The sequence below is a fragment of the Danio aesculapii genome, chromosome 22, assembly GCF_903798145.1.
Source record: "Danio aesculapii chromosome 22, fDanAes4.1, whole genome shotgun sequence".
Classification (NCBI taxonomy): Eukaryota; Metazoa; Chordata; class Actinopteri; order Cypriniformes; family Danionidae; genus Danio; species Danio aesculapii.
Window position 1 is genome coordinate 5,519,502 of NC_079456.1, and position 14,415 is coordinate 5,533,916.

Genomic DNA, 14,415 nt, shown 5'->3' on the forward strand with positions numbered 1-14,415 from the left:
ATATATATATATATATATATATATATATATATATATATATATATATATATATATATATATATATATATATATATATATATATATATATATATATCAGGGCTGTCAAAATTAGCTTTACTATACATTACTATAGTATTTTAAATGTGTAACACCTGGTTTTATTGGATTTTTTTGTTTTTGCTGTTATATACTATGTACAATATTATTTACAGTAAATAACTGAACAATTCTGCCTCATATGATTCATTGACAATTTTAGTGATCACTAAGATATGATTGACTTGGATTTAAGTTGCTTCAATTTAAAAATAAAAATTGCAAAAATAGTCTAAATTTCCCCGAGGGCAGGTTTTAGTGTAGTTAAGCTACATTTTAAGTACTGTAGCTAATACCTTAGCTCACTACATTTTTCAAGTAGCTTGCCCAACACTAATTATTAAGTAAATTAAATGAAATGCCATTGATTTATCAAATATAATTGAATCTATGTGCTGTAATTTACATCATGAAACTGTCTATGTCTGACATCATGGGAACTCATATGAATATACAATAAATACATTGTCTACTACACCATCAAGGCTGTCCTCAGGTTTTCTGATGTTTACATTGGCTTTCAGCAGCGTGCGTTGCATTTAATGTGTTCAACCCTGGGAAAACATGCATGTCACAAGCCAAATATAACATATGCAATGCATTTTACAAGACTGTCATTAAAGGGAAAATAAACAAGAAAAATGACCCGTGCAAATTGCAGATGAATTACATAGTGTCGACAATATGCAGAACTTTTCATAATATGTCCAAAAAAAAAAAGATATATGATGATATAACAGTGCAATTGTTTTTGTTATTTCCTTGCTTTAGACATCATGCTGATTCACTCTGACAGTAGATGCATTGTCAGGAGCCAGACGGACAGGACTGATGTGCATTCCTCTCTTAAATGGCTTCATACAGTAAGTTGGCAGAACCTTATAACACCTGTCAATCATTTCCTTGGCAAAAACACAACGCAGGGAAAGAGAAAATGCATCTGAGACTGAGACTCAGCAAAACAACACTTGATTTCACCCATTGAAAATGATCAAAATGTTAAGCATGTTTTAATGTGTTTACCGAGCTCTTAACTGTTAAAACTACATTATTATAATAACTCCTTATAACTCCAGCATGGATTAACTAAAATGGTATAGTTTTACTATTAGGATTTTGCATGTGATTAATTTAAATATTAATAATGAACATATGAAATGTATTAGATAATTAAAAAATAATACAAATAAATGATTACATTTAAAACTAAATTCAAAATTTTCTTATAATATAGCTTATAAAGTCTTCTAAAATTATTATTAACATGGTTTAAGATGGCTAGATGTAGAACAATCACATTTCAGTTCGTTTTTAGGTAAATGTAATTGTTTTATTTATTATAATAATCTGTTTTTTATGAATACAAAAACTTAATTTCTTCATTTATGCATGACTGAGAAACATGCATCACACTAAAATAATAAAATACACTATAATATAACATAATATAATATAATATAATAAAATATAATATAATAATAGAACAATACGTTTTTATGTATTTATATATATATATATATATATATATATATATATATATATATATATATATATATATATATATATATATATATATATATATATATATATATATATATATTAGATTCATCTATTCATTCATTTTCCTTTGGCTTAATCCTGTTATTTATCAGGGTTGGAATGAACCGCCAACTTACCCACCACATATTTTACACAGCGGATGCCCTTCCAGCTGCAACCCAGTACTGGGAAACACCTATACACACGCATTCACACACATACACTATGGCCAGTTTCATTCATTCATTTTCTTTTCGGCTTAGTACCTATATTAATCTGGGGTCGCCACAGTGGAATGAACCACCAACTTATCCAGCATATGTTTTACGCAGCAGGTGCCCTTCCAGATGCAACCCATCACTGGAAAACACCCATACACACTCATTCACACACATACACTACGGACAATGTAGCTTACCCAATTCACCTATGACACATGTCTTTGGACTTGTGGGGGAAACCGGAGCACCCGGAGAAAACCCACACCAACACGGGGAGAACATGCAAACTCCACACAGAAACGCCAACTGACCCAGCCAGAACTCGAACCGGCGACCTTCTTTCTGTGAGGTGACAGTGCTAACCACTGAGCCACAGTGTCGCCCCATATGTTAGATTATATTTGTTATATGTAATAAAAGTAATGTCATATAAAAACATGCATATGCAGTTTTTGTTTTTTAAATATTTCCCGAGTGATGATTAACAGAGCAAGGATATAAACTTCCCCCTATCCTCTTTCCAGTCTTTCTATTTATTAAAATATTCATGGCAATGACAAAATAAATCAGGTACTTAGCCATTTGCCTAAAAATGTGTTGAAAATCTTGGGAAATATTTGAAAAAATAATAATAATTTAATTGGAGGGTGCTCGGGTTTCCCCCACAGTCCAAAGACATGTGTGAATATGTATACGTGAATTGAATGAACTGAATTGGCCGTAGTGTATGAGTGTGTGTGTGAATAAGTGTGTATAGGTGTTTCTCACTACTGGGTTGCAGCTGGAAGGGCCTCCGCTGTGTAAAACATATGCTGGATAAGTTGGCGGTTCATTCCACTGTGGTGAGCCCTGATAAATAAAGGGACTAAGCCGAAGGACAATGAATGAATGTAATTTGATAAAGTGTCATTTAAATACTGCTACATATTTATCAGTATTGACAAAACAGGCCTGTAGGGTTCGGGTGGTTCGGAAGACACTCCCCTCACTGACAAAGATCCAGAATTTGCCCCATACATGAGCTCATTTATACTATTTTGACTGCTGTGCCATCATAAATAGTGACAATAACCCATCAAGGCTTTAAGACCAAGCGGAATTGGCTGACGCTTCGATGTGACTTTAGCTAATCAGTTTTGGCCAATGCTAACAAATATTTTCATTTTACAATCTGACGTACGAGAAGTCTTCTTTCGCTGCTTTTAAACAGAGAAAACATTTTACAGGTCACTTTTATTCTAAATCGTGGACTTTATTCTTGAAACAAAAAATGAGCAAGTTGTGATACACCAAAAGCGGCCCATGTTGAAATTGATTTGAATACTATTTTGGCTAGAAAAATGGTGAATCTCTACATTATTATTATTATTATTTTATTATTATATTATTATTATTATTATTATATTATTATTATTATATTATTATTGTTATTATTATATTATTATATTATTATTATTATATTATTATTATTATTATTATATTATTATTATTATTATTATATTATTATTATTATTATTATTATTATTATTATTATATTATTATTATTATTATATGATTATTATTATTATTTTTATATTATTATTATATTATTATTATTATATTATTATAATTATTATATTATTATTATAATTATTATATTATTACTATTATTATTATATTATTATTATTATTATTATTATTATTATATTATTATTATTATGTTTTAATTATTTTTTACTGAGGAATATTTTCTGACTGAGGAAAGTCGAATGTGCTGGCGAGTTTGTTATAATAAATGACATTAGACTACAGTTTTTAATTTAAAACTCTAACAGATTCCTATTTTTTCTAATGATTTATGATGTAATAACTATATATGTTAAAAATAAGTATTATTTCACATGTATTTATTATAAATCTTTAGGAAATATTTTTGATACATCAAAAAGTGCAGTTATGATGACCATCTGAGAAGCTAATTCAGCTAAAATAGTGCATTAAAATGTCACTAAAATGCAGTATTTAAATATCATAATTTAATAGAAAATGAAGAGTATAACTGCAAAAAGGTCCACTTTTTAGGAAAAACAGAACCAGCCCTTTCACCAGGTTGGATACAGGCCAGCACATTGTTGATGTTAGCCGACAGGGGGCGTCTATACCGGGCTCTGTGTGGGGGAAAAAGCACCTTTCAATGTTTCCCTGATGGACAGAAAGACGGAGGAGATGTTGCTGCTAAAATATACTTTTCATCGTGAATTTTCGCTTCTCTTGGATCATTTAATGAGAGTATTATTCGCCGAAGCCTCAGTTTTACTCGCTGAAGCCTCTTGAGGACCGCGGTCTGCTGTGCTGGATGTGAGTTGATGTCGACGTCAGGATTCCTGCGATTATTTGCCGGAAGATTCTGCGCGAGGGTTTGTTTTTGTTTGGAGCTCGTGATGATGGATAACGTTTACAACGAAAAACGGACATAAAACACGGAAAGACGAGCGCTGAAGAGGCCTGTGGTTTATTTAAATCGGTTACTAAGCTTAACGTCTCATCATTGACAGGCATGAACAGGTAACAGTGATGGGTTTTTGTTATTAGCATAAATTATTAACATAATCGCATATGTAAATATGACTGTGCTATTGATCGTTTACATAATGGTCCGATTGTTGTGGAGTGGGCGTGGTCTGTCGCGTTTGTTTGCTATTTTGTTTATTTGCAATAAGTAATCAATGAGTTTTTAATGTAGGCCTATTATTCTTCTGTACATCCTTTATAAATTGTTAAGCTAATATGTTTGTGTTACTATTCGTTTTAGGACTCCCCTCTGGCGTTTATATAGCATTTTAATGCTAATTGGTGTATTAATCCTCCTGAAAAGTGGACGAAACAAATATTTAGATTAATTAATTGCAATTTAGTCTCATCTCTGTAGTTAAATTCACCTGATAGTCATGTTTTTTCATGCTCACAGTGCCCATTTATGTCATTATTGAGGTAAAGTTGGTTTTATATTCACACATTTGGACTTTCTCCTTAATAATATAATTTCAGTAAAGTATTTTTTTCCAATTCTAAATAGGTAAAATATATTAGCAGCCAATGACCATCAAAGTACAACATTGTTTACAGTGAAATAAATAGTGCTAATGTTGTTTTGAAGTCATACTTACATGTGATTTCGGACCGAATATTCAAAGTACCATGGTAAACAAGTTAGCATGTCACAAGTGGTAACTAAACGAATGTGCAAAACCAACTTTACCTTAGTTTATTCTGTACATCTTTTCTAAAATGTTAAGCTAATAGATTTGTTTACAGTTTGTTTTTGGACTCCCTCTGGCGTTTATACGAGATTTTATTGTGAATTGGTGCATTAATCATTCTGAAAATTGATTTGGCTAATAGTGTGGATGAAACAAATATTTAGATTAATGTTTTGCAATTTAGTCTCATCTCTGTAGTTAAATTCAACTGATAGTCATGTATTTTTCACAGAGTGCTCAAAGTACACATGTATGTCATTTTTTAGGTAAATTTGGATTATATTCACACATTTGGGCTTTAACATAATTTCAGAAAACTATTCTTTGCCAATTATAAATAGAGAAATCAAATTAGCACTATCAAACTATCAAAGTACAACATTGTTCTCAGTCAAATAAATAATGCTGATGTTGTTTTGAAGTCATACTTAAGTTACAAGTGATTTCAGACCAAATATTCAAAGTACCACGGTAAACAATATAGGGAGCATGTTACAAGTTGTCACTGAACAAATGTGCGAATATAAAACCAACTTTACCTCAATAATGACATAGACTGGGGTGTATTGGACATTTTAAAAGTGGGGGGACAGCTGTATGAAATCCAAAGGTTTACATTTTTAATCACCTGTTTCTAAATGGTCTGTCTCTAAAAGTGCGGGGAACATATCCCCCCCTCCCGTCCCCCCCGGTTGCTACGCCCCTGGACATAGATGTGTACTTTGAACACTCTGTGAAAAATACACGTCATTAGATTGTTTAGTTTTATCTTTAATCAAGTTATAATTTCCCTGCTGAAAAAAAACAGGTGGTCGACCAGCCTAGTTTTGGAGGGGTTTTGGCCATGGAGCCCAGTCAAAACCAGCTATGTCCAGCTTAAATCATGCTAGTTTTAGCTGGTCATTTTCCAGGCTGGTTCCAGTTACAACTGGAAATCAGCTTAGGCTGATTTAAGCAGTTTTTTAAAGGTTATTCAGGGGTATTTTCTATAAATGAATGGATTTAATTCGACATTTAATTCGGATTTAATGTAAAATGGCTAATGCTAAAATGAGACTCCACAAGTGCTTTGAACGAGCAAAGCTAAGTACAGAAAATACGTTTTTATTTTATTGTAATTTATTTTAAGTGCAATCAGTGGCGGATTTAGGCATGAGCAATATGGGCGATCGCCTAGGGCAAGGGGTGGCATGAGACCAAACATCCACCCCCCCAAAGAGCGGGGCGGCATAAACCCTTGTGAGGGCAGATGATCGTCATTTGCCTAGAGCGCTAGTTTAGCCTGCTCCAACCCTGAGTCCAATATCACAAAATTGCTCAAAAATACTTTTAGAAGTTTTGCTAAACTGGTTTTTGGGATTGTTGCAGTCACTGCAGACCTACATCAACAATAGATGTTAAAGTACATAATTTCATAGCGTTTTACTTATTTATCTGTGATCAGCTGGTGGTGGCAGTGTAAATTTAACCATTCTTGGACTTAAACTAAACTTATAAAATATACATTTCTGCTATTAGTTCTAGTTGAGGTAAAGTTGGTTTTATATTCATTCAGTGACAACTTGTGACACGCTCTCTATACTGTTTATCATGATACTTTGAATATTCGCCCTGAAATCACATGTGAGTATGGGTTTAAAACAACATTAGCACTATTTATTTGACTGGAAACAATGTTGTACTTTGATAATTATTGGCTGCTAATAAGATTTTCCTATTTAGAATTGGCAAAGAATACTTTTCTGAAATTACATTATTAAGGAGAAAGTCTGAATCTGTGAATATAAAACCAACTTTACCTCAATTTAATTCTAGACACTTTAATTATATTTATATGACAAAGTTTTGTATTTTACTCGTAGCTAGTTGTCAAAATGACTTCGTGGTGTTGCTCCATTCAGATTTATCCTCATGATCAGTATCTGTTGCAATAAGTTGTCAGCTTTTTTAACTTTCCAATTCTCTCTCTACAGATTGGAGGAAGTCGTAAACCATTGGTTATGGCGGGAAGACTTCTGGCTTCCTCCTGGCGTTACGTGGAAAGACATCGCAGAGGGAACGTCGAAGGGAAGTCGGCATCCCGTACCGCGAGATCTGCTCATCTCATTCCCATTGGCCCTGGGGTTCATCGCCCTGCGTTTTGTATTCGAAAGGTCAGTATCAATGCTACATATATGTTTTCATTGAATGATATATTCAGGGGTGTGAATTACAGAGAGGTTACTTTTACATTTGCATAGACAATGTAGGTTTTCACAAGACACTTTTGATTCTCGTAAAATAGGTGTTTGTATCTACATATATAGCCTAAAAGGAAAGTAAATGCTCAGTGTGTATTTTAATAGATGCCCATGCTCACATACTAAAGTTAGGCAGGCTCAGGGGCGTAGCAACCGGGGGGACGGGGGGGATATGTCCCCCTCACTTTTAGAGACAGACTATTTAGAAACAGGTAATTAAGAATGTAAACTTTTGGATTTCATACAGCTGTCCCCCCGCACTTTTAAAATGTCCACTACACCCCTGGGCAGGATCATACCATTTCTGTTTTGAGAACGTGAGGCGAACATTTTTTTTTTGTTGACAAGAAAAAGGGAAGTGCGCTGCGCTTTTTATGTTGCTAGGCAACCACTGAATCAGCTGCATATTCTGCGCGAGCTCTGCTGTTGATATTGTTATAATTGTAATATATAATAATATTGTGATATTCACGATTTGTGAAGTCATACAGCTCCGCATAACTTAAAACAGCAACCGCTAGTCTCCTCCATCTTTAAAAGTCTCTGTTGTCGTCTTGACAACACAAACACTGCTGTCACTTCAAAGGAAACTCCGCCTCTGCTTTCATTTGATTGGACAATTTTTTGGGACGATTGACTTTTTTTTAGCTGCAGGCGCACAGAGCGCAATGGCAAAAATGCGAGGGGCGCATAAGCAGTGTGTAAAATGCTCGCGGCCATTAGAAAACCATTCAAAAAATGTGCCTCTCTGCGCAAAAAGCACATTCAGCGTGATCATGGCCTAAAACAGTAAGCCCGATCTTTCCACTCTTTTCATTTTGTCTATTTTTTTTTATGCCGTTGGGGTTAACTCTAACCCTAATGACACCATTTCATATATATATATATATTTGCGAGTGTATAAAAACAAAAAAAGTCATATGTGAGAATCACGTAGGGCTGCACAATTAATCGAAAAAAAAATCGTGATCTCGATTCGACCCCCCACACGATCTTAATCCAGCATTTCTATGATTCAGCCAATTACATTTTCTAGGTCAGAGAAGCATAAAGGCGTTCACACAAGCCTTTACATTGTTTTATATACGTTGCTCAGCAATGTGGACACCTCGAAATAGTGTTGAAAGTGTCACATTCTGCATTTATAAGGTATAATTCACCCCAACATGTAATTTCTATCTTCATGTAATGATGTATTCGTGGCTACAAAATCACACGTGAGCTGACCGTAAGCTGTTTGTTTACCACAGAGTGGACGCGTGTGACTTAGAACGATGTTTACTTTAGTGAACAGAACCTGCATAGGCTGTGAATAACAGGTAATAAAGTTGTAAATAACGTTCAGTTTGTTGCAGTGTGATTGTTTAGGAGCCGCGCAGGAGGCATTATTTGCATGTATGTTTTTTCTTCTCAAAGTGACGACAGCCATGACATGAGCGCACTCAGCAGTGAAAGTAAAAGTGAAACCAAAACCGCGCATCTCATTTAAATAATCATATCGCATTATAGAGTTATGATTAAGGCAAACATTTGATATGCTGATTCTTTCATAGCGAATGTTTATAGCGAGTGTTGAGCCCATCAGAAGTTACTGTAGGTCAGAATCCACTCATTAGCTTGATAAGTAAATGACATAAAGTTGATTTCAATAATTATATCAATTTGTTCCTTAATACACTAAATTAAAAAGCGATAGTCAGTGTATAATTCCTGTATTTTAATTATTATAATGGGCAGCACAGTGGCTCAGTGGTTAGTACTGTCACCTTACAGCAAGAAGGTTGCAGGTTCAAGTCCCAGCTGGGCCAGTTGGCATTTCTGTGTGGAGTTTGCATGTTCTCTCCATGTTGGTGTGGGTTTCCTCCAGATGCTCCGGTTTCCCCCACAGTCCAAACACATGTGCTATAGGAGAATTGAATAAGCTAAATTGGCCGTAGTGTGTGTAAATGAGTGTGTATGGGTGTTTCCCAGTGCTGGGTTGTGGCATCCTCTGTGTAAAACATATGCTGGATAATTTGGCGGTTCATTCTGCTGGGGGCACCCCTGATGAATAAAGGGACTAAGCCAAAGGAAAATGAATGAATGTATAATAATAATGTATGTATCTATTTAATTTCCTACTGTTAAACGTTTATCAGGTGAGTAACCATATATGACTAGTAACTTTACTGACATTAATTAGAACATAATTTAGATTGTTATTTTTAAGTCATTAAAGTAAAAAAAAGACTTTTAATAACCCCCAGTGGCACTCCAGGGTTTTTCCGATCAGTATTTCAACAAGCGTCCTACAGTATAAAGAGTAAAATGAACCCATATTTCACTTCGGGACGCTTTCTAACTTTACCACTGATCTATTATTCAGCGTTTTGTTTTTTTAATGACTGAAATGAGGATATCGAGTGTGTTGTGCTGGTAGTTTAGCGTGTCAGCTCTGACAGAATGAAAGTGGCGATTGTTTTCACATGGGTTTGTTTTCAATATTTCCTTGTAACAAGCAGCACTCACGCATGGCCGGCTGCTATGTTTACACTGCTGAGCCATTGTCTTTTTGGCAGCGGCTGGATACTGAATGTGAATGTTTCTTTGGGGTGCATTTTTGATTTTGTAAATGCATTTTCTTAATGAAACTTTTGCGAAATAATATTGGAAAACATATCATATCAATTTTAATCATGCTAAATATATAAACATTTTAATCAATATTTGTAAAATCCCACTGTGCAAATAAAAGAATATGAGCATTTTCAATTATTTGATTGTTTACAGTATGCATTGTAGCAATTATGTGATGAAACTGAAAGTGAAACTGGCATTTTTATCATTTAAAATATATTATTATTATCGAACTAAAGTACAATTATAAAAATCATATTTTTGGGACCACAGTTTTTTTATGTAAAACTAAAATTTGTAAAATTTACAAATACAGTATCTAATATACACACTTACATTTGAACATGTATGTTCAGTGTTATTTAGAAAAATATTAAATATTTAAAACTGTATGTATACGTTTTGCATGTGTGTATATTGTGAAATTGTGTGTGCATTTAAATAGGTGTTTTGTATGTGTATATTCTTTAAATATATACATATTGTGTATTTGTGTTGTATGTGTGTATATTGTGAATATGTGTGTGTGTTTTGTGTGTGTGTTTGTTTTGCCAATGTGCATATGTATATGTTTTGTATGTGTTTTATGTGTCTTGTATGTGTGTGTTTGGTGAATGTGTGTGCGTATGTGTGTGAATAATGCATACCATGAATGTGTGTGTATGTTTCGTGTGTGTATTGTGAATGTGTTTTTGTGTGTCTGTGTCTCAGAGCAGTCATGGTGGTTTTGCCATTGTGTCTGTAAGAGCGTCTGTGAAATCTGCTACTGTAACGAGGACAGCTGCTCGTCACGTTGCTCCTGTAACCAGATCTAGATGTTTATTCATCAAACACACTTCAGCATCTTCATCCTCACCTCTGGTGAAAATCTGGAGTTACACAGAGAGTCAACTTACACCAGAGGAACTGTGTATGTGTGTGTGTGTGTGTGTGTGTGTGTGTGTGTGTGTTTCTGTGACATATCAGGACACAAATGTTTATAAAGTAGGCATGGCCTGGTATAAGATTCTGACCGTGTGATAACCTTGGATAATAAATATCACAGTTTGACGGTATCATGCTTACTGCTCTAAAACATGCTCTTCTTAAATGTCTGGGTAAAAAACAAATCTTTTTTCCCCATCAAACACATTATATATATATTTTAAGAAGCATTTTAAATATTTTGGAAAGGTGAACATGTCAGGCTAAATAATTATTAAAATAAATCACAGGCTTCTGCTGTCTTTATTAGTTAAAAAACACAGATTTTTTGGCCCTATTATACACCCTGCACAGTAAGGTGCAAGGTGCGTTTGGCACGATTTGTTGATATTTTCAGACCAGCGCAACCCTAATTTTCACATTTTGTGCCACTTTGTGGACTTGTGTGTGTGCTGGTCTATAAAGGAGGTGTGTAAAGGCGAATTGTTGGTGTGTTGCTATTTTGAGGAACTGAAATAGACCATGCCATTGATCAACTAAAATCTGGTCTAAAGTCCAGCGCAGAACACGTTAGTTATGCGCCTGTGCTGTCTAAACACGTACACATTGCTTAATACACACAGGATGTACAGCAATACACACACACACACACACACACACACACACACACACACACACACACACACACACACACACACACAAAAAAAGAATAAAATGTTGCAAAAATTATTATTTTCTGCCTTCTTCATCCCAGGGGACTTTTTTCAGTGTATTCATGACAATTTGCCTTAGCGTAATGTTATTATTATTATTATTAGCATTATTTATTATATGCATATTTATATTTGTTTTAATAAAAAACAGGTTTAGATTCGTCCACCTGCCGGGTTTTGGAGACGTCTGCATCACCATATGGGGGATAAGAATAGGATGTGTGTTTGGATTTAACTCAGTTTTTTGACCACACTTTGTTATTATTGTTCATTTATTAGTTTGCTGGAAATTAGAACTGAATTTAGAAATAGTAAATAGAAACAAATATTTGCGCTTAACAAACAAAATTAAATATGTAGGCTAATGGCGGTCTTCAGTGGAGTGAGTTTTCACCGTTGACTTCACGAAAGTAAAGGAGTAAAGAGTGCAAGTGAGGTAAAGAGAAAGTAAAGAGGCTGAATGGAAGGAGGATCGTTCTTTATCCTCGCGCTGCAGATGCTCTGTGTAACTGTTTTCTTGCTAGTGAAGCGTTCAGTTTTTACACTTACAAAGTCCACCATGTAAATAGCAAATGTGCCATGGCATGACACAACTGACTCTTAAAGGGAATGGGAGATGAGACTCTGAATGGTTTAATGCATGTTATGCTCAACCCACTCGTAACTCATTGAGAGAATAAGCACAACCCTGTTAGTGTCACGGATTGGCCAGGCTCTTCCACCAGCATCACGCAAAGATCACCATCACCTGAGTATTAACCACACACAGCTGCACCCAATCACTTATAGTCACTACATAAGCACACACCTCACTTCACTCAGTGTCCGGTCTCGTTCTTACGAAGCGGACTCTGAGTGAACACCTCCTGGTAATCACTAGCATTCGATCTCAGTTTATTGTACTTATCTGCTCTCTGTCTCTCCTAGTTTGTCCAGTGTTCCCGGTGTCCTGTCTGCCTTGTGTTTGTCATCAGTCTGTCTTCCCCGCAAGCCCTCTGGTGTGTGCATTCGGTCTCCCTCAGTATCAGCCATCCAACCTTCCACCAAGGACCTCTACAAACAACCAGACTCCACTCACTTCTCCTCCGTTCTCCTTATGTGCTCATATGTTGTAAATAAACATCGTTAATAACTCACTCACCTTCCTTGTCCGTCTGCTTCCCATAACAGTTAGACCATGCGCCAGGACGCAGACTGTATTTTTCCATCCTTAAAATAGTTATTAAAAGTGGATTCGGACGCACTCTTAGTGCTTTTGCGCCCTGCGCTTTAGATTTCGCACCTAGATCATTAAAATAGAGTTCTTTGACACAGAACTTGAAAAGGCATCTTTGGATATCTGTCTTGTCTTTGGATTTAAAATAAAGCCACTTCAGCTCTATAGCATGTTTGAGTGTTGAATGTTGGTTAATAAGCGTTTTGGTTTTTAAATGTTTCCTAAATTGTGGGCTGACCTGTAGATTTTGATGTGGAGGAGATACTGTTGTCCTAAAAAAATAGATCAAATAGTCATAAAAAACATGTTTTTTTTTTTTACATTTACTTTAAGACTGGTATAACACAAAATTTCAGAGGTTTTAAAAACTTTTCCAAATCGTGGTAAAACCGTTTATCATCCCATGCCTAGTATAGAGTCAGGTATTACAGAGGAGATGGTGGATTATGACATTGCTGATATCCTCATTTCACAAAAGGTAAATAAATCATAAAGAAAGTAGCTGAAAAAGTAAAGTCAAAGTAAAACCACTCATAGTTTCCTGTAAGAGCTAGGCTTAGGTGTAGGGAGATGGAAAACACAGTTTGTACCGTATAAAAAAGGAGGTAAATCAATTAAATGCCCCCACAATTCACAAAAACAAATGTGTGTGTGTCTGTGTGTGTGTGTGTGTAGGGTTGTGTCTCTGCCTTTGAGCCGCCGGCTGGGTGTTCGTGACAGGGTTTGGGTTCACGTCACGCCCGTCCCCAAACTGGAGGCGTTTTACCTGCAGAAGAAGACAGAGCCGTCACAGGTGAACAACACCTGAACACCTGACTCAACACTGCACACATGACATCATCATCAGCTCTGACTCGCTCTTCACGCCCTATCCGCTTGTTAAGTCGTGACGTATCGGTGACGTATGGAACACTGTTTCCGGTTCCAAATGTACTCATTTGAATGTTTCCAGGGCTAAATGTACTCATTTAAATAGAGAAAATATTTGTTAATAATCACTTTTTAGTCATATCATGCTTTAAGATGAATTTTATATAAGATCATAGTGTACACATCAGTCTCAAAATTTGAACAATTTCTAAAAGATTAATCACTTTCTGGCCATCGGATATTATGCATGGATATATATATATTGTGATCGTGATTTTCGAAAGTATTACAGCGCTTTGATAACGTTTATTATTACCATTTGATGAGTCACCCCATACAGTTTGATAGACCTCTTGGAACCAGAAGCCACTCAGCGTGACGTCACACTTAACAAGCGGATACTGAAATATACAACACACACACACACGTTGACTCAATGAGGGAAAACTCTAGTTTGCAGTCTGCGTGAGATCAAAAGTTTTTTGCTTGGGCACAATTTTATTCTTAAGGTGAACAATTCATCTGCGCAAGTTAATCTGCAAAAAAATAAATGCTTGCTTTGGTAGTCTTTAATCAAAATCTTAACATTTGCTTTTGTTTTATATGTATCTTTTTTTTTCTAGTCCAAATATCAAAAAGTTCTTAAATCAAGAAGCATTTTCTAGAAAAGTAAAACATATTTTGTTTTCAAAAATAATACATCAAAATTTGGGACGTTTTTATTTAGTATATAGTGTTTAT

General features: G+C 35.1%; 1 protein-coding gene across 1 annotated transcript in view; it reads left to right on the forward strand.

The window, feature by feature from the left end:
* Positions 1–3,997: 3,997 nt before the first annotated feature.
* The window catches only part of cers4a (ceramide synthase 4a), a 31,375-nt gene continuing 20,957 nt past the window's right edge, over positions 3,998–14,415 (forward strand). Inside the window, exons 1-3 of the mRNA XM_056447528.1 lie at positions 3,998–4,400; positions 7,069–7,248; positions 13,480–13,597. Of these exons, the coding sequence (XP_056303503.1) occupies positions 4,393–4,400; positions 7,069–7,248; positions 13,480–13,597 (306 nt within the window). The 5' untranslated portion in view covers positions 3,998–4,392. The remainder of the gene's footprint in view (positions 4,401–7,068; positions 7,249–13,479; positions 13,598–14,415) is intronic.